The 21,951-nt window shown below is 23.6% G+C and overlaps 4 protein-coding genes across 4 annotated transcripts in view; all 4 read right to left on the reverse strand.

Annotated features, from left to right (window-relative positions):
• Window positions 1-265: 265 nt before the first annotated feature.
• Window positions 266-2,386, reverse strand: LOC122860897 (transcription factor AP-1). Its single transcript, XM_044164955.1, has one exon. The coding sequence runs from the start codon at window positions 1,536-1,538 to the stop codon at window positions 720-722; it is 819 nt and encodes a 272-aa protein (XP_044020890.1). The 5' UTR covers window positions 1,539-2,386; the 3' UTR covers window positions 266-719.
• A 1,498-nt stretch (window positions 2,387-3,884) lies between these two features.
• LOC122860898 (F-box/LRR-repeat protein 16-like) lies at window positions 3,885-5,674 on the reverse strand. Its single transcript, XM_044164956.1, has 5 exons — window positions 5,593-5,674; window positions 5,437-5,514; window positions 5,272-5,377; window positions 4,737-5,197; window positions 3,885-4,670 (listed from the first exon to the last, which is right to left on the reverse strand). Exons 2-5 carry the CDS (start codon window positions 5,476-5,478, stop codon window positions 4,008-4,010), a joined length of 1,272 nt encoding a protein of 423 aa, XP_044020891.1. The 5' UTR covers window positions 5,479-5,514; window positions 5,593-5,674; the 3' UTR covers window positions 3,885-4,007.
• An 836-nt stretch (window positions 5,675-6,510) lies between these two features.
• LOC122847839 (uncharacterized protein DDB_G0284459-like) lies at window positions 6,511-12,789 on the reverse strand (the record flags this gene model as incomplete). Its single annotated transcript, XM_044145696.1, has 1 exon — window positions 6,511-12,789. A coding segment is annotated over one exon (3,525 nt), but the record flags the coding sequence as incomplete, so codon positions are not given.
• Window positions 11,310-21,951, reverse strand: part of LOC122860899 (receptor-type tyrosine-protein phosphatase kappa) — a 39,612-nt gene continuing 28,970 nt past the window's right edge. The window contains exons 3-14 of the mRNA XM_044164957.1: window positions 21,679-21,800; window positions 17,127-17,214; window positions 16,488-16,564; window positions 16,270-16,404; window positions 14,995-15,135; window positions 14,748-14,908; window positions 14,539-14,674; window positions 14,066-14,315; window positions 13,840-13,916; window positions 13,468-13,707; window positions 12,973-13,317; window positions 11,310-12,882 (exon numbers count right to left, since the gene is read on the reverse strand). Of these exons, the coding sequence (XP_044020892.1) occupies window positions 12,802-12,882; window positions 12,973-13,317; window positions 13,468-13,707; window positions 13,840-13,916; window positions 14,066-14,315; window positions 14,539-14,674; window positions 14,748-14,908; window positions 14,995-15,135; window positions 16,270-16,404; window positions 16,488-16,564; window positions 17,127-17,214; window positions 21,679-21,800 (1,853 nt within the window). The 3' untranslated portion in view covers window positions 11,310-12,801. The remainder of the gene's footprint in view (window positions 12,883-12,972; window positions 13,318-13,467; window positions 13,708-13,839; window positions 13,917-14,065; window positions 14,316-14,538; window positions 14,675-14,747; window positions 14,909-14,994; window positions 15,136-16,269; window positions 16,405-16,487; window positions 16,565-17,126; window positions 17,215-21,678; window positions 21,801-21,951) is intronic.

The raw sequence follows: 21,951 nt of genomic DNA on the forward strand, positions 1-21,951 counted from the left end.
AAATTTACCGCGCTTTTTTGTTATCCAAAATGGCCACTACTAGCATGATTATTATTGTTATATTTTTTTTTATTTATTTAAATCAAAATTTATGCTTTTTATTTAAATTTTTATGATTATACTTATATAGTTTATGAATATATAATTTTGTATTTTTGTTTTTTGTCTTCTTTCACTGGCCTCTTTTTAATTTCTGCTTTTCTTTCGCCTCCATATTGTCAACAGTGTACGTGCGTGAATTCAAAGATAAACACGTATATATATATTTTCTCATTTTTTTTTTCTTCTCTCTCTCTATCATCAATTTTTTTTTTTTTATTTTTGCGTCCGTTTCTTTACACAGCACTCGGAAAGGCACTCCCATCAGATTCTCCTCGAGGTCATTGTATGAAAAATTTATATTTTTCCTCGCACCACCACCTCCACCAGCAGCAAAAAAAAAAAATAAATAACAAATTTATTTTTTTTTAAATAAACATTTTGATGGTTGTCCACATGGCATAAGACAATAATGTCTATTTTTAATTATTTATCGTCCAATCACACACAATATTTCGAGCAGATTTATTACATGAAATAAAATCGAAACTCATTGATGAATATTGTACCTGACAATACCAAAATAAAAATAAATTTGTATAATTAAATTTCATTTATTTTAGCTTGAAATAATTATTTATAAATTAATTTTAAAAATATAAAATAAATGAAATTAATATCTATGATGTATAATGAACTGGTACATTCATTATTTGACAACCAGATTGAAAATGTTCCATGACTTGTTCCTTCAATAGACACACATGTTCTTTTAGTCTATGTACCATGGCACTTAATTCAGTATTTTCACCTTTTAATAATTTAACTTTATCTTCAAGACGTGATATTCTTTCAAGTTTACGTCTACGACATTTTGATGCAGCAACACGATTTCTTTGACGTTTTCTTTCAAGTTTAATTTTTTCTTGATTTTCCATGTCAATTGGTGACATTGGTGGTGAACTTGTAACACTTGGTACTGTTTGTGGTTCATCTTTAATTAATAATAAATTTTGTGATATTGATTCATTACTTTGTACTGAACCAGGTGGTTCTAAATTAGTATATGTTGCACCATGTATTGAACTTGGTTCTTGTGATGAATCAGAATGATGTAATTCATTTAATGCATCAACAAAACCACGTACATATTGTTCTTGTGCTTCAGTAACTGGTGTACGTAAAAATACATTTTGATTATCACTATTTGTTGTTGGTGTTAATAAACCATTTTGTGGATTTATTATAAATTTTTCAAGATCTGGTGTTGTTAAACCAAGTAAATTTAAATCTGGTGATGTTAACATTGGTGCACGATTTGTTATTGATGGTAATTGTGATAAACGTGGTCGTTTATTTTGTTGTATATTTTTTTGTTGATGATTATTTAAATCAAGTGTTAAACTACGTTTTAATTGTCCAACATTTTCATTATTACTATTCATGTAAAATGAATTCTCCTCATAGAACGTCGTTTCCATTGTTGAATCACGAACCATCAGGTCCAATAACACACTTTTTTTTTTGTTATTATAAAATTATTATCACTTGTTTTAATTAAATATTTAATATTGCAATTTATAATTATTATTATTGTTTATTATTATGATGGCACTTTTATTTTTTTTTTTGTTATTTTCAAAACAAATATCATAGACACACTTTCAGTATGTTTAATATTTATTTATTAAATATTTCTCCCACTTGTAGATTTCAATTTCAACACACAACTGCGTATGTATTATTTTCTTGTGTGAATATAAACGTGCCATGCGGTTACATAACCCAAGCTTTAAACAGTATATTCAATATTAAATGACAAAAAAAATTATAAAATAATTTCTATTATTTTTAACGTGGTATTTTTAATAAACAATTGACGAAAAAATCAAACAATTATCAACAAATTCAGTCTATTATTATTTATAATAAAATAATTACATCAACAATGATGTATTTTTTTTTTTTTGAATTATTTAATCAACAAAATGTCTTGATTATTTTTTTAAAAAAATTAATAATAATTTTAATAACAATTTACTTATCACTGAGCAACCAACCACATGCGGATTTTCTTGTCCCGCAATGTGTCAAGCACTTTTTGTTATTATTATTATTTTTGAGTAAATTAATTTTTATTATAAACAATCACTTTAACAATTAAACGTTTGAGTCAATGAGTCATGTAATTGTAACACTTTGATTTTTTAACAATGACACTGTGTCTTAACTTTGATTATCTACTTTTTTTTTATTTTTTTTTTTTTTTGGACGCTTGGTTTTACGACGCGAACTGCACGGTGTCTCGGCAACTTGTGAACACCCAACAAAATGTACAGCTTTATTTCTTGTGACTCACAACATCTAAAAATAACATCTAGCGTCAGAATCACGAAGTTTCATTGGCTGTTGGTGACGACACTCGGCTACTGTCATTGGTCAATTGACGCGCGGTACTGAGAATTATACATCAACGCATGCGTAGTTTTTACTTTTTTTTTTTTCTTTTTATTTTACATGTGTGTGCACGCATGTATTTGGAACACACACCAAGACAGCTGATACAAGTGAGAGCAATTTTTAATGCCGGTTAATGTACACCTGGTAAATACACATTAATTTTTAATTTTTTTTTTTTTCTTTATTATTTATCCCCCACTTGTGTCTTTTGTATTTTATATGGGTTTTTTAATTTTTTTTTCAGAGTATATTGTCAAGTAACACGCGCAAAAATTAACGCACGTGTAGAAAATAAAAATTACTCCAAAATTTACTTGCAAAGATTAGAAGATTTTTTTTGGAAATTTTTTTTTTTTCACTCTAAAAAAATATAGCATTATGATTAGAAACAGGATATTTTTTTTTTTTTTTTCTTAGATAAAACAGATGAGTCATAAATTTTTTATTTTTTAAAACTTTCTTTTTATTTTTTTGCAGATAATTATTGTAATTGAGTTATTTTTAATCTGGCTTTTATCAAGGCTGATAATTATTATAATTTTTGTCTAATTTGTGCATAGATTATTTTTAAAATTTGTTAGTTTTTATTAAATTTTAATATTTAATTTTTAAGGGATAAACTTTTTAACAGTTTAAGTAAAATTTAAATTTGTTTTGTGAAAATTTTCAAGAGGAAAAATAAATTTATGTTATTTTTTTGAGACAATATTTGCCTTGATATAATAGGTTCATTGTCAAAAATACATGGGGTTTGAAATTGTTATTTTGCAAAGGTCATTGTTTACAATTTGTTTGTGCTAACAATATGTAACTACAGTCTAGTCAATTCTTCAAATTTTAAACCAGGTAAATTATTTACCCAGATTTCGAAGGAAATTTTCATTGTAAATTTATCTCTTTTCAAATGGACCTTTGATGAGTCACTCGTTTACTCACCTATAATATATTTTTTATTTTGCCAGAAATTAACGGTATTATATTTTTATGTTCAGACTGGTTCAAACACGTCAGAGAATCTACATAAAAATATACATGTTTCTTTTTAAATTACGCAATCAGATAAATAATTATTATCAATCAGATAATCTTGTCAGTATTTTATATCGTTAAATAAATTATATCCAAGATGATTATATTTTTTATTAAAATGGAATAAATGTTTGTTATTATTTTTTAAATTTATAAACAATTTATTTAAAATTAATTTATCAATTGTAATCAAAAGTAAATTTTATATTACCAACTGCAGTTGTTTACTTTTCCTACAATCAATAAAATAAAAATGCATTATTTATAATTGAAATTACAATTAATTAAATTATAATAATTATTAATAACTTATTTATATTATTAACATTATTAATTATTAATAACAATAAATTGTATTTTTTATTTTTTTTTTGCAAATATATTTATTCAAGTTTTTTAAACCAGTTAACTTTTAAAATATTTATAATAAATCAATCATTGTATGTATAACAATAGTATAAAAAAATAAAAATATATTATTACGAATAATAAAGATTTAAATATGGTGATTCACATGGTGGTACATAGCTACGATTACAATTTTTAACTTCAAGATATAACGATAAAATAACATTATTATTTCTATGTTTCGTTAATTCATCAGCTTTTTTAACAGCTTCAATAGTTAAATTAGAAGATGAAATATAAAAAAATTCTAAACTCGGTGAATTTTTAATAACTTTACCAATTGAATAGTCAGTGATGTTATTTGATTCAGATAAATATAAAGATTTCATATTTTTAAACCATTGAACAGATGAGTCTGTTATTTTACTTTCAACACTCCAATGTAATCTTAGTACTTCTAATTGTTTTAATTCTGTCAATGCAATAAGACCATTGTCTGTTATACTTGAACACCATATTTTTAAAGTTTTTAATTTCTCTGCATTGCTTGAAAGATTTATCAAAAAACCATCATCAACATCTTTACAAGCATCAACAATTAAAACTTCAAGATTTTTTAAATTTAAAATTGGATTAATATTTGCTTCTGAATAAATTCTATGAAAGTGTTCATGATTATAATGACACTTGAGTGTAATTAAATTTTTCAATTGACTTATTGACTCAACCAATGAATCATCAATAGCATATTGATCCAAACAAAGATGTTTTAGTACTTTAAATTGTTGAAATATCTGTGCAAAAAAAAACCAACATTAAAATGCAAAAATTAAGAAATAATTTATACTAGCTTGACTTACTGATTTGGCAGAATTTGGTAACACATAAGACCACAAATATTGTGATGTTGAATTAATAAAAGTAAGATCTTCCAATGTATTAACAACTGCTTTCAATGAGTTGATCAACGACTCAGGCATTCGATAATTACAATTTAATTTAATACGTAATATTTTAAGACGTGACATATTTGCAAATGCTCTTTTACAATCGACATCTTGTACATCATTAAATGTCAATTTAAGTATCTCAATATTTGGACATGATTTTTTAATAAATGGCATTATTTCAGAACTTGGATAGGATACATCTAGCTCTCTCAAATAATTACCACATTGATTGAGCAATAGCTGCTTAAAACATCTTGATTTTTTGTCAATAATTTTGCCATCATATTTGCTATGATATTTAAAATAATTAAATGCAACTTTTCTCTCATTAGACCATGAATAACCAAGTGCTCTTTTCCATTTTTTGCATACTGAAAAATTAATTATTTACTCGATTAACTAAACAGAAATTATAAATTAATGACTTAATTTTAGCTATTTATACCTAGTGCAAGTTTTGGTCGCTCCAATGCTGGTATGTACATGAATATTTCAGCCAGGCAGTCATCATCAAGACAATCTTTTTTTTTTTTTATCAAACGATGAATAAACTGAGAAAATATAAATTATAAATACCAACAAAAACAAGTTGATTAATTTCGAGACTAACCTTATTTATTTTTTTGTAAAATCGACCCAATGAAATTGGCATTATATTTTCTTTTGTTAAATCATCAACAAGTGTTTTCTAAAACATACAATTGAATTATTTAAATTAATATTTTTATTATTAACTAAAATTTTATTTATTTATTTATTTATTTACCTTAGAGTATAAACAATTTTCGAGTGCGTATTAGTATTTTTTTAGAACCAAGTTTATGTGTTCAATGTATACGTGACACTCATAATATTTTTATAAATTTTATTTACTCACATGTGTGCCTCCAATGTCAAAAAAAAAAAACTTGATTCATCAAAATGTTTTGGTAAATTTACCGTAGCCTTTTGTCGACTTGAATGAACATTTCTTTATCAACTGAAAATACAACAGTCTCACGAGTCTCACAATATTTTGTATATTTTTTTTTGATAATATAATTTTTAAATATTTAAATCTCATTTGTTGAACCTAAATATCATCTAATATTGTTTGCAAAAAAAAACATTTATTTAATTGAAAATTGTATAAATTTTGTTCATGGAAATTTTCTTTTGTGTCACTCGAAATGTTTCTACTCAATTAATTGCAATTAATTCGATTTCGTTTCATTTTATATAATAGGGATTGATTTCTATTTCTACAGAGATATGGAACAATTTACTTGAAATAAAATTAAACTCTTTGTTCATTATTCGAAAGGACAATCTATTTTTTTTTTCTTTTTAAATATATTATTTACAACAATGCGTATATATATATTTATGAATTAATTTTATTTACGTTTTTCAAGTATCGCAATTATTTATTATATTGTTTATATATAAAACATGTTCAATCGCGTTTTATTTATTTATTTTTCGATCACGAGTTTTTTGTAATTTTAATAATTACTACGTAGACAATCATTTTATAATTAACCGGTAATTTTTATTCATTTATGAATTTTAATTATTGTACGTTTTAACATACATTTTCAAGAAAAATTATTTTAAAATATCATCGAAATATGTAGCCAAAAAAAAAAAACAATAATAAAATTTTCGAATAATAATTTCGTTTAACGATGTGAATGACATTTATTTATGCAAAACATAAAATCTCGCTAGCATGAAAATAAATTTCCTAATTACACTGAAGTGTGTACTTTAATTTAACTCAATTTTCATGATATAAATTTTCTTTTTTTACAGTTTTTAAAAATATATTGTGGTCAGTAATAATATATTGCCAAAATGATGGACGGATGTCTGCCGTAATTGGCAAAATAAATCATAAATAATTTCTCAATAAATATACAAGATAAAACTTTTAAACCCTGTTTTTTTTTTTTTTTTTTTTTTTGGCCAGTTATCTTATTGTTTGTTCCGGTATAAGCCATTTATCAAAGATAAGAAAAGAAAATAAAAATAAAATATTTACCAACGAAATTATCGAGATAAAATTTCGAAAAAATAACCGTACACATTTTGGATAATTTTTAAAATTATTTTTTTTCATTTTTGTAGCTTTTAAAATATTCATATTCAATTTTAAATTTATCAATAATTCAATTAATCATTATTTCATACCAATGTCCTAAATTAACTCTGTAATATAATATTTTATTTATTTTTTTTGAATTTTTCAATAAAAATCTGTTGACAAATGAAAAATTTACTATAAAATTTAGCTTGTTTATTTTTAATCTCGTGACATAATATATTATTTTAATTGGAAAATATATATGCTACGTAAAATTTACCTTTTGTTTTATTTTGTAATAAAACCCACGCATATTTTATAATTCGATAAATAATTTTTTACCTCTGTTATTTATTTTAAATTTAATATATATTTTTTTTTATTTTTCAAAATAAATGTTAATTGGCACATAAATAATTTTAAATCTTTATTAATTTACCTTTTTATTATATTTTTTTTTCAAATTATTTTTATTTGTATAATTATTTACACAAAGTGTTTTTTTTTTTACTTATTATCTAAATATTTAACAAATACGTACAAATATTCGATCAATGCAACAATATACTATATTTTTTTTTTGTTTTTTTTTTTTAATTATTTTTTATTAATTGCTATTAATATCATTATTATTCTATGTTTATTCTTAATATATTCAACTATTTATATACTATCTAATTTTTTTTTTTTTTTTTGAGTTTTTTTACTTTTAATATTACTTTCTGCGTATTTTAATTTGAGAATAATTATCGTTTTCTCATGTTTCTAGACATTTAGACAAATTACAAGAAAAATTATTACAATAATATTACAATATATATATTCATTATTAATTATTAATATTTTTATTATATATATATATTTTTTTTTTTTATGTTTTTAGAGTGTTTTTAAACATCACGTGCCTCTCCAAATGGAAAAAAGGCTTGGCAGGCAGACGCAACTGCGTGGGAGTTTGCAACCTCGTTAAGAAAAAAAATTAAAATAATAGCAAAAATAAATAAATTTAATTACATTTACTTATAGTTATTTGAATATTTATTATATTAATCAATTTATTTATTTGCTTGTAGAAAAATGAAAGAGCATGATTTTTAAACTATTTTTAAAATTAAAAAATTTTTTTTTTCATATTTTTTGGATGGAGACAGTTAATTTAATTTGTAAAATTTATTTTTCAAGGTTGCAATTCTCTTGTGGACCCTTTCATAAAATCCGGCCCGCTGTCGGAATTTTTCAATAATAGATTTTTTTATATTATTTAATTTTCACATATTTATTTTCATTAAATACATATATTTTTTTTTATCTATAAACAAGGCACTGCTCGCAAAAAAAACTTCACGATGTTCGTTTCCATTTTTATTAATCTTTCCTAAATATTTAATTTATTTATAATTTTACTAATTAAATATTAATAGTAATATAATTGTAGATTTAGTATTTTATTATTTGTAGGTTTTTTAACATTGAAAAAAAAAATCATTGGACTATTTTTTTATTCTCCATTAAATCCATCAGCTGGATTTTTTTTTAATTCAGTTAATTATTAAATTTATATTTCAATGAATTTATAATGAATAATGAAATTTCATTTCTACTATTTTCAATCAATTTATTAATTATTTTTCGTTTGTTATTTACTAAGTTTTGTGCATTATTTTTTTTTCATGAAAAAACTAGCATTTTTGAATGAATGAATTAGTTTTTTTTCCAGCTAAATAAATATAATTGTTTATAATAAAAATATATGACTGAATGGACGTAAAATTTCCCATGAGAATAAAATAAAAACGATCAATACGTTTTTCTCCCTCAAGGCATTTTCATCTTGGAATAAAAATTATTCTCATTTAACGATATACGACTAGCATTGATCGTTATTTCCCTTTTTTTTTTTTTATTTCTATTTTATCTCACCTCAAATATCCACAGTATTTTTAATCCCAAAAAAATTAAGAAATTTAAAAAAATAATCACACACATACACACACAGACACACACACTTGTATGTTACATAAAAATTGTAATAAATATTTTATAAATTTGTTACAATTTAAAAAAATTATTTGACAGTAAAAATTTTATTTAAAATTCCAATGAAAAAAGAAGAAAAAAAAAATAAATATAAAATCAATTTCTTTGCTTTTTTATTTTGTAATAAAAATATTTGAATAATTATTTATTTATAAATTTTTAAATAATGAAATAAATGTTGATGTTGTTTTATATTTATAAGAAAATACAAAAAATGGTCCAAGAAGAGCCCACGTTATATTGGCTATCGAAATACCTAAAGAAAAATAGTAAAAAAAAAAAAAAAGAAAATGAAAAAAAATAATTACCAATAAAACGTAGACTCAATAACGTTGGTTACAATGGAAAACACTTTGTTTTTTTATGTATTGTAATTGTTCTACAATCAACTTTATCATCAAGTGTAAAACTTTCTTGTTTAACACTTTCTTCAACGGATATTCTACCAAGACGTTTTTTCATTCTAAATGGTGTTGTTCTTGGTGATATTATTTCATAAACATCACTTGTTCTTCCTTGTATATTAAAACGTCTTCTTGGACTAATTGATCTTTTAATATCAATTGGAATAGCAATATCAATATCCAATAATTTATTACCATTATCAATATTATTTTTTTTAATAATATCAATTTTATTATTAGTTAATTCATCAGCATTTTTTTCACATGGTGATTGTATAAATACATCAGATAAACAACTTTTTGATTCACACAATAAACAAGAGCCAGATGAGCCATCAGTCTCATCATCATCTGATTTTGGTGTTGTTCTTTCTGATGCAAGTGATATTGCACGTGGATCTGGTTTTATTGATTTAACATCATCAGCATAATCAAGTGATAAACATTTTTTTTCAAATAATGATGAACCATGTGATTTATTAGTTTCAACATTAACATCAACATCAACATCATCATTTTTTATAATTATATTATCACTATTATCATTTATAATTTCTTCAATTTTTTTACAATTATCTTTTATTAATTTAACACTTGTAACACGTCTTATGCTATTTTCACGTTCAACTGATAAACAAAATTCTTTATCAGATAATGATATTTTTTTTGGTATACGTACTTTTATTATTCCATCACAGCTCCAATCACATTTTTCTTCTGATGGTGTTTTCAATAAACTTTTTACTTTTTTTAATTCAGTCAATAATTCCATTGTTTCTTGTGATGGTTCGTGTATTAATTTTTTATTGTTATCATTTTTAATTGTTGATGATGATGATGATGATGTTATATTATCATGTTCATCATCTCGTATATCAATTTTATTTTGTTTTCTTAATACTGATTTAATTGTACCACTTCTTTTCATATTTTTATCAATAATTGTTTCAGTTAAACGTGATTCATGTGATACTTTTGGTTTATCATCATCGTCATCATCATCATCATCTTGATCTTGATCATTATTTTGTTTATTAATTGATGTTGAATCATCAACAGTTGTTGTTGTTGTTGTTGTTGTTGTTGTAGTTTTATTAAAATAATTATATCTATCAAGTGAATGATAATTACCACGTGTTCTTAATTTAAATGCAGCATAACTTTCAGCTGGTACATCTTGTAATTCATATTTATTTTGTAATAATTTAAATGTACAACGTAACATATCTTGACTATTATTTGATGAACGATAACTTGTAAATGATGAATCACCACTTTGATAACCAAGTGATGATGCTGATGGTGCTGATTCAACAATTGTTTCACGTGAATATTGTAAATTATCAGATGATATACCCATTCTATCATCAATATATTTACAATATGTATTTGTTTTAACTAATTCAGTTTTATCAAGTATATCCTCTGATATTTGTCTACGTGTTATTGAATTTTTAAAATTACTACCACCAAATTTTTCAATATTATCATTAAATTTTTTTTTACAAAAACTCAATTGTATTAATTCACCACTACCAATTCTATTATTATCATCAATATATTTTAATTCATTGAATTTTAATTTATCATCAATTTTTTCATCTGATTCTTGACGACGTGTTTTTTTAGGTGATAAATCAATGTCCCGTGGTAATGATGAATTTTTTGTTTTAACTGGTATAATACGTATTGGTAATTGTGGCTCTGGTGATACTTTTGATATTCTTCTTTTGGTTGGTGAATTTGGTATACTTTCATCATCACTATTTTCATTATTTGATTTTTTAAATGTTGTTTTTGTTGTTGTTGTTAATTTTTTCATTTGTAATTTTGGTGTATTTGACCAACTACTTGTTTCTCGTGATATTTCAATATTTCCACTACTACCAGATATTATTTCTTCACTTGTTGTAACACGACATTTAACAAGTTCTGGTTTAAATTGATTATTTATTTGTGGTAATGATTTTGGACTAATTATTTCTTCTTCTTCTTTTTCTATATATTCAATTTCTTCTTGTTGTAATTCATTTACAATTTCTACTTGTTTATTTTCATCTTGATTTTCATTTTCTTCATTTGTTTTATCAAGTGATGATTGATTTATTTTCATTGACGTTGATGGAACATCATTTAAATCATCTGAATCAAATGAATACATTTTTAATAAAAGTCCTTTACCACTACGTTTTCTTTCAATACCACCACCACCACTGTGATGATGATGTTGATGATAATTATTAGTATTATTATGTAATGATGGTAATGATGATGTTTCAGGTTCTTCAGCTTCTTCAACAACTAATACATTATTATCTTTTGGATAATCACTTTTAGTTCTTTGTATTGTTGATGTTTCAACAGTTGTATGTGTTCTTCTAATCATTGATCTTGGTAATTCTTTAAGTGCTTCAAATGTAAATTTATCAAGTGTTCTTGATGGACCAATTTTATCTAAAAATGGCCTTTCAACAGCTTTACTTGGACCAATTTTTTCTAAATATGGTTTACCAATAATACGTGGTGTTAATTTTGATAATAAAAATGGTCTATCTTCAGTTTTTGATATACCAATTTTACGTAAAAATGGACGTTTTTTATTATCATTTATTTTTTCACAACTTAAATTTTTACTATTATCACTACTTTTTGAACGTGCACGTTTATTACGTGTATTTAATAACTCGTGTTGTTTTTTAGTTATCAATGAAGGACTTGCATCTGGATTTGGACATGTTTCATCGAGTAATGCAATTGCATCATTTAAATCCATATATGCTTTTCTTGGTAATTTTGTTTGTGTATGTTGTTGTTGTATAATATCACTATCACCACTATCGTCTTTTATTATTGAATATATATTTGGTCGTCGTGTTATATTATTATCATTATAATTATAATTATTTTTTGATGATGAGGGATTCGAGCATTTATCATAATAGTAATTATCATCATTTATTATTGCATCATTATCATCAAAATAAAATGGTGTTATATCAAGTTCTTCTGGTCTTAATGATGTATTATTATTATTATTATTATTTATTGTATATTGACGTTGATATAATTTTTTTGATACAGCACCAAGACATGATTGTTGATTAATATTATTTAATGATGATGAATCTATAAATGTTGAATTTTGTTGTTGTTGGAGTGGTGATGGTGATGACAATGATTGTGGTGGTGATAATGATTGTTGTTTATTTTGTTGTTGTAATTGTAATTGTAATTGTTTTTGTATAATATTTGTTGAATCACAAACAACAAGTGTATGATGTCTGTATGTTGAACATGTTGCAAAATGTGGTGGTGCTGGATGTGCTGTTTCAATAACAATACGTCCTTGTGCACATGGTATTATTATTGTATCACCATCATTTATAATTGGTTGTTCATCTGGTGTTAATGGTAATGCAGCACCACGTCCAAATTCAATAAACCATAGCTCGTCCCTCAACTCGCTTTCTCACTTTTTTTCATTCATATCCTTATTTAAATAATGCAATACATAATGTAGTACCAAATCATAGCAGTATTTATACTCCGTCTGTAATGAAATAATGTACTGATATTGTTTTTTTTTCCATAAACTTGGATTATGATTTATGTAATATGATAAACCATTAATTTTATTTACCATATTACCAACAAGTTGTGGTCTATGACGACGTACAGTTTTAACAGCTTGAAATATATCAACTTCACCATGTTGTATAACTTGTTCAATACATGCATTTGCTGCACAATAAACACCACAACGACTACGTCCATCTGGTGATACAACAGCAACTGGACCATAATCTGTTCTTTGACGCCAACGTTCAACCATATTCATCAATTCAACAAGGCTATTTGTTGATGTTGGTACTGCTTGTCCCATTGGCCAACATGTTAATTGAAATAATTGTACTGTTTTTGGTGGTGCTTTAACACCCGCCATCAATTCAGTCAATGATACTATTTTTTTATTTATTCGAAATACCTAAAAAATATATTATTCATTTTTTTTTTTTTTTTTTTTTTCTCTCTCATTTAATTAATAAATGGAAAGAAAAAAGAAAAAAAAAAAAAAACATCTTCTATTACAAATATACAGTTGAATGTTAACAAGTGATTTTTTAAAATTACTTACCCAAGTTTTGATATTTGTATAATGATTATGGCTAATATGATCAATTGTAAATACTGGACCATATTTTTTTGAATGTCTTCCTTCTGGCCAAAAACTTGGAAAATTTGTTGATGTTGTTGGTGGTACACATAGTACAACAACAGCTGAACATTCATAATCATAAACAAGTGACCAAAATTCACCACAAGTATGTTTTAATGGCCATTCAGTTACAATATATTCACGTGGTTTAGTATATCCCTGTTGTAAAAATATTATTTATTAATTAATTACATAATACACGTGTTAAATACACAATGTTATATATATTTATTATAAAAGCTAAGCATTATTATATATTGTCTTGATAAATCCTTTCATAGTATTACTCACGTCAACAAAGACTGCATTAATGTAGTCGGTGAAACTGTTACCTTGGAAACTCGTGAGATAAGGCCGAAAGTTGTCAGCTGTTTTAGACATAATTATGTTATACAATTTCATAAATACATTGTTGTTGATGAATGATAATTATACTTGTAATATCAATATTATTAAAACTTTTTTCATTTAATTTATTAATTTTTTAATGAAAAAAAATGTTAATTAAAACACTTACGTGGTACAACTAAAACATCACGATTTTTTTCACGATTATCAGCACGATGTCCACCAGCACAATCACCAATTGTAAATCTTGGTGTTTGTTTACAAATTTGTGCATACTCACGTTGATATTCATTCATTTTTGTTATTGGATTTTTAACACTTTTTTGCTTTAGTCTTTGTGATAACTCTGATACTGGAAACCATGATGCTCCACATATGACAAATTCCTCCAGGGTGTCATAGATAAATTTATATTGATCCTGAAGAATAAAAAAAAATAAAAAGTTATAAAAATATTTTTAACTATTTATCGACATGGTAAAAAAAAAATTAAATAAATAAAATATTTTAAAATTTTATTTATCCATCCATCAATAAATTCTTGACATATTATTTTTATATTTAAAAAACCACGTGATTCATATCAGTCAATCAATTAAATTATACATCATTATTTTTTGTTTTAAGCTTATTATTAATTACCATATTTTCAATAAGCCCTCGTCTACTTTGTCTTAATTTTTTTAAATAACCAAATACATCAAATGCATCTTCTTCCTCAGCCAATTCCATATTAGCATCAATTGCCAAATAAACACCTGAACGACCACCTCCATCACTAATAATAAAAATTAAAAATATATGATAAAATAAATTTAAAAATTAATAAAACCTAATAAATAACAACTCACTTGCAGTGTACAACCATTGGACCAGATTCATTTTTAATTGTTGAACCAACAACAGCTCTAACACGTCTTCTAAATTCAATAACTGCATTACCAAATGGACATGTATGTGAATGCCATTCTGTATAATGAAATTGCAACAATGTACGTTCTTCACTGATTTCCTAAAAAAACAAATTTAAAAACAATTATTTTGTCCTTCATATTAATATCGATCACTTGATATTTTGAATATAAAATCAATACTGACTCCCTTGTCATTTTTCTTCCAAAGTTTTATTGTTCGTATGTGAAAATTTGCAAGTTCTTCTTCTTTTAAAACTGATACACCAATGCCACCATATTCTTCATCCTTGTCGGTATTTGGTGGCCAATATTGTACACACATGACCTGGAAATAAATAATAAATAATACACTAAGAGTATATTTATATTTTTAAATAACAAAAAAAAAAAAACAAACAAAATCTGATACGTTAATTAATTATTGAAACAAAATATCAATTAGTGTCAACAGCATCAATGCCATCAGATACTCAACACACTATTGTTAATGATCAAATTACTATATATAATATAACACCGTGATTTATTGTTATATTTATATTATTTAATAATAAGTAGTCATAAAATTTATAAAATATAAAAACAAAATTTTATTTTTTATTTACTCGATGGGTCATGCCAATCAGTGTTCAATGTGTGTAATACAATTGGTCAGACATACTCAATCAAAATTTGTGTGTTTTAAATAAAATATATATGTTCAATAGATAATTGGATAAATCGATAATGAATGCAGTCTCACACACAACACACACATCATTTTGATAAGTTCAATTGTCACTTGTTTGTTATTTTTTTTTGAATTATTGACATTGACATTTTTACAATAAATCATTAAATAAAATAAACTAAAATTTATTTAATTCATTATCAAGATTATTCAATAGGGGAAAGCGGGGCAAAATGGAACACCCAAAAAAATATTTTGACTCATATTTTTTTTTCATTTTTTCGTCACTCTTCGATTAAAAAAGCCGGAAGAAAATAGATTCGATAAAAAAAAAAATTTTTAGAAAATTTTTTGAGCATTTTTTTTAAGAACAAAGAAAATTATTTTTTATATGTTTTTTTTTTTGTTCGTCGAGAAAAATGGTGATAAATTAATTTAAAAGCAATTGTTCGTAATTATAAATGAAGAGAAATAAAAAAAAATTAATTTTTGTGAACAATATCACATTTTATTAAACAACAATAAATAAATTTATAATAATATTTTTTTTTTTTAATTTTTAAAAATTATTTATTTTTTTTTTTAAGTGAGAAAAACTAATCGGAAAATACTATTGTCATACATCGATTTATATTTTTTCCATTTTGCCCCGCTTCCCCCGACATTTATTATTTATCTACAATTTATTGTTTAATATTATTTAGTTTAATTTATTTTTCTTTTTTTAATTAACCTGTTTGTTTTTTATGTATTTGGAATATTTATAATTTATTTTTAATAATTATTTACCTTTATAAAATCAAATGTTTTTGTCAACATGACAATACAAGATGCTTTTTCTTGCCATACCATACGCCAAAATTCAGTGACTGTTGTCTCAATAGGCCCCTGAGTTACAATATAAGCGTTTGGCTTTAATATACTCTGTAAAAATAATAAAATTACATTTACCATTATAATATAAATTAATTTTTAACAAATAAAATTTATTTTTATGAAATACTCACGTCTACATAAGATGCATTGATGTAATCAGAATCTGACTGTCCTTCAATTGTGTCAAGAACAACTCTGTTGTAATCATCTATAAAAAAAAACATAAAAATAAATAACACACGAGTTATAAATCATAGTTTATTTATGAAAAATAGATAATATTTTATTTCTCTATTTATAAAGATTATCATCTACCCTATTTTACTTTGAATAAAAAATACATCAATAAAAATATACAAAAAAAAATTTATAAATACTGTATATTATCTTTTTTTCTTGTCTTTATATTTTCAGTATAAAAATTTCATAATAAAAAATTTTGTCATTAGTTTTATATTACAGTGTAAAAAATGTAGTTTTTTTTTTATTTTTTTTTGTTGCAAGCCGCTAGTGAAATGCAACACTTGATGGAAAATTAAATTTCATAATTTTATTTTTTGCATATTTTTATATTGATAATAAAATTACTATTAATAAATTTTAAATATTATAAATTAGCTTGATTTATTTTTCATTAAATCAATAGGATATCTAACTTGTAGAAATAAAAATTAAATAAATTTAATTGATCAAATTTCGATTCGAAAAATAATTTAAATTTAATTTTCGATATTTATTTTTATATTTTTGAGTTATTTGAGTATACTCACATGGAATACAACGTTGATTTTGATTTTTTTCTCTATTTGATAATCTTTTTGCATGTATACAAGAGTGTGATTCAACCTTAGCTGCAGTCTAAAAGCAAAAAAGAAAAAATACAAATTAATCTTAATATTATAAATGATGTATTCAGTTGAGAGTTTGAGACATATTTACAACTAAAGATAAATAAAAAAAAAAAGCACTTTTAATGGATATTTTTTGTTATTTATTATTTATTTATATTTAAGATAATATTGAGGATAAAAGTTATGATGTTGCTGATGGTGTTGACGTGGATAAAACGCGAACGAGGAATGACCTACTCAAGAAAGCTCATAAATAATTCGAAACCAGTCTTTTTTATTTTTTTCTAATGTAAGCATTCGTAGTACATAATACAGACTTATATGTACATAGAAATATTGGACAGTAAATATACTAAGGGATGACACAACCACAAGGACACGAAAAGTATTCATATTATTTTTTACAATATATGTAAAAAAAAATATAAAACCACATACAATCTCAAATACCTACATCTGTATATTGTGAAATAAAATGAAAAAATAAAAAATTAAAATAAAAATGCTAGAGGGTTATTCATTGTATAAACAAACATACTTTTAGCTTTATATATTTTTTTATTTTTTGTCACTTGGGTACACATATTTTTCTCTGATCTCAGCGAAAGCTTTAGCTAAAGCTTCAGTCAAGCAATTCACACTCACGTTTTTAAATAAAATAAATAATAAAATATATCAAATAAATAAATAAAAATATCTCAAATAGTTTTTTTATTTTTTTATTGTTTAAACAAAAAAAAATTGTTTGTTTTTTGTCATATACTTTTGCACAAAATTACTTGAAAAATATTTGAATTTTTTTCATCTTCTTTAAAAAATCATAAAACTATGAATGATTTTTTTCTTTTTTTTTTTTCTATTACTTTTTTATCTCATTTATTTATTTTTTTTTTAGTTTGACACTTTACAGTGGAAAAGACAACCATGCGAAAAATTAAATCGCTTTGAAATCTAAGTTTATGGTACTCTCAGAGGATTGACAGGTTTTTTTTTTTTCTATTTTTTGTAAGTTTAATTTATTTTTTTTATATATTATTTTTTCATTTCATTTCCCAAAGGATTTTTTTGTGATGACATGGGTTGAAACGTATATATTGAACATTGAGAACTTGATAGTTGGATTGATCATGTGATGGATTTCATCAAAACATATTTCGTTAATAAGAAAAAAAATAAAAAAATACATATAAAAAAATTTCAAACATAATATTTAAATAATATTTATTTAATATTTCAAACATCTATTAACTATTTTTCCTGTACTTTTAATTAATCAACTAATGAAATAATTTATACTCAAAGAATATTATAAATACTCAATTTTCATTGGGAAAAAAAAAGCTAAAAAATTATTAATAAAGTTAATGGAATTAAACACAATTAATCAATAATTCTCATGGGGATAATAAATAATAATAACAAGTATTAAAAAATAAATAAATATATTTAAAAAGTTTTGAAGTATGGCCAAAGGATACTGTCCTTTTTCAAGGAGTCACTGGAATTACGTGAGTGATAAAAATATGGTTTGCCAACAAAAAAACCCCTCAATGACAAACGAAAACCATTTTCATTCTCGATTTTTTTACATCCCCCAGGTGTTTTTTTTTCTTTTGCTTTTTTTACATCCCTTAAAATTTCTTTTTTCTTTTATCGTGGTTTTTTTTTTTTTTTTTCTTCTACTTTTTCTTAGAGTTACTTTTATTTATTTATTTTTTAACATTCCCATGAGATTGCCACAAGTTCACTACACTCTATATATCTTTATGTTCTTCTTCAAATTTTTTTTTTACTTTTTTTTTTTTATACTTATTTCATTTCATTTTTTTTTGTTTTCCATGTCATATCTTTTTATTACTCTTGTCCGTCAATTTTGTCAAGGCACTGTTAAATAAAAGATTCTTTTTTTTTTTTTAAGGATAACAATTTTTTAAATTTTATTGTTTTATTATTGCATATTTATTTTACAGAGAGAGAGAGAGAGAGTCAATCAAGCATGTCGAAAACATTTTTTAAATAAAACATATATATTATTTTTTATTATTTTTATCATGGTTTTTTTTTACTTTTTGTCAATGTCGAAAACATAAATTTTCTTTTGACATTTTCAAGGGTAATATCGAAGAGTACTTTATTAAAAAAAAAATGGGAAAATTCATAATCGAAATGATACTGCACAAAGACTGTGGTTATATAAAATTTTAAATTTACCAGAGAATGCAAATGAATATTTGTAAATATATAAAAAATATCATGCAAATCATAAAAAAAAAAAAATAAATCGGATATGAAAATATAAATTTCACTTTTGGATGATACACTCAATTTAAAATAAAAACCATTGAATACTATCGGTTTTAAAATTTAAAAAATAATATTATTCCACTCTAAAAACTTGAATGAAAAATGAACCACTATAAATATGAAAAATATTCAACTGAAATTAAGCTAATCTGAATATTCTTAAAAATATAAAAATATAAAACAACAAGCTGATAAAAAAAATAGGATTAAAAATCTAATTTTGTTATTAAACTATAAAAAAAAAAAGTTCAAATTTTTGAGTGGTGAAAACTATTTTGTTTAATAATTCAAAAAAAAAACTTTTATAGTATAATCAAGGTGAAAACGACACTTTAACGATAAAAGAGAAAAAACCGAAATTTTTTTTTTTTTATTAACAAAGTTTTTCGTTGGATATTCCATGTAGCTATTGTATACACGTGGAGTTATTTTTCTTTGACATATATATATCTTTTTTTCTTTTATCTCGTATTATATTATCTTTATTTTTTTATTTTTATTCTTGATATATAGTATATGAAATTGGCTTTGAAAAGGGTGGTTATATTAAATGTGTAAATGTGCGTGAGTATCTTTATCGAGACCTGGACCAAATGTTTAATCAATAATGCGAAACTTTGATATATACACACACACGTAATATTCAAGCAATCGAAATTGCACTACTTACTACATATATCTACTTATATATATCAATAAATTCACCGGGGATTTTCCGGTTATTCAGTATGTTCAGACAGTTGTGTTGACAAACATCTGACAGATATATTAAAATCAGATCAAGCTATTGAGCATGACAATTTGTTGAAATAATTTTCATTTAATTTCCCAAAGTAATAATAATAATAATTAACTTGTTAATTGATTAAATTGAATATGTTGTCTCATTCTCATTGAGACAAAATAATATATAAACATAAAATAATTGTAAAAGAGAGCAAAAAAAAAGGAAATAAATTTAATGTAAAGTCAGAAAGATAACATGGTTATAAAATGCATTTTCATTTGTAATATTTCTGAGCAATGTATTTAATTATCTCACTTTATACTTTACATAAAAAATAAAATTAAAATACAAAAAAAAAAAAAAGAAAAATAAAATTTATAGTTGAGTTTTGCACGTGACAGTTTACATTTCTTTTGAAAGAAAAAAAATAATAATAATATCTATAAAATGAAAATACATTAACTAGATGATTCCTAATTTTCATTCAATTTTTCTACGTAATAATAATGATGATGATAATGAATTTGTTGAATAATACAATCAGATATGTTGCAATAATTAGCTTGATAATAAAAATTTTAAATATCTAATTACTCAAGTATTTTATTTTTTTTTTTGTTGATTAACAAATATTCTGGGCAATGTCATAAAATAGATTAGCTAAACTAAAACTCCCTCGGTTTTATTGCCAGCAGTATAATAATGAAAAAAAAAATTTTTTTAAATAAAATAACCCAAAGTTGAATAAAACAAGAAATGCACCTGCCTCGCGTGCAAAAGGTTCAAGTCACGAGTTCATCTAGACATTTCAAATATTTCGTTTTTTATTTTCTCCTTATTTATTTTTTTATTTTTTTTTCTATTTCCTAGACTTTAGCTACTGTATTATTTACCCATTCGACACTGTGAAAAACATCAAGTAATAAAATTCCTCAGCATCAACAAATTACTTGCCATTTTCTCAGTTAAATGTTTGTTCACTTAAAAGTTTAAAAAAGCAAAGTATTTCAAGTTGTCAGATATCTCTCAGTATTGATTGAATTGATATGACAAGTTACATTATTTAATTTTTTTATTACTCTACTTAAAACTTTTTATATTTAAACCATTATTTTATTCTTTTCAACACATGAATTTATCTTTGTTTTGTGTGAATATAAATTTGTCACCACAAACTTGTTCAATGTATTAAATTCTACTTGAACTCGTTTGAAATAACCAAAAAGTTTCAACAAGATCTATAACGTCAGGAGCAAATAAACTATTTTTAAAGTAAAAATTAAATTCTTGTGGTTTATTTTATTTTATTTTTTTTCTTTAATAATGTTTAAATCGATTGAACAAATTCACATCACTCTCAAGTATCTTAAGTTATTTATTGACCTGAATAAAGAATGTTGAATAATAAAAAATTTATATTAATAATAAAATATAATTTACCTGAAATTCAACACGATACAAAACTGGAAATTTACGTCGTAATTCACAAAGTTTTGGATATTGTGATAGTGGTGTTGGTGCTGATGGTAAAGTTGTTTGTATACCCCCAAGCTCCTCGACAGCTATAATCAAATAATAAAAAACAAAATAAATAACATTTCAATTATCAATATTACCAATAAATTTTTGTATTTATCCTATAAATAAATTAATAAATAACTATATAAAAATCGACTGGAATTTATGACTATAATAAATTGAAGAAAAATTCAA

Source organism: Aphidius gifuensis, linkage group LG1, assembly GCF_014905175.1.
Source record: "Aphidius gifuensis isolate YNYX2018 linkage group LG1, ASM1490517v1, whole genome shotgun sequence".
In the NCBI taxonomy this organism is placed as follows: domain Eukaryota; kingdom Metazoa; phylum Arthropoda; class Insecta; order Hymenoptera; family Braconidae; genus Aphidius; species Aphidius gifuensis.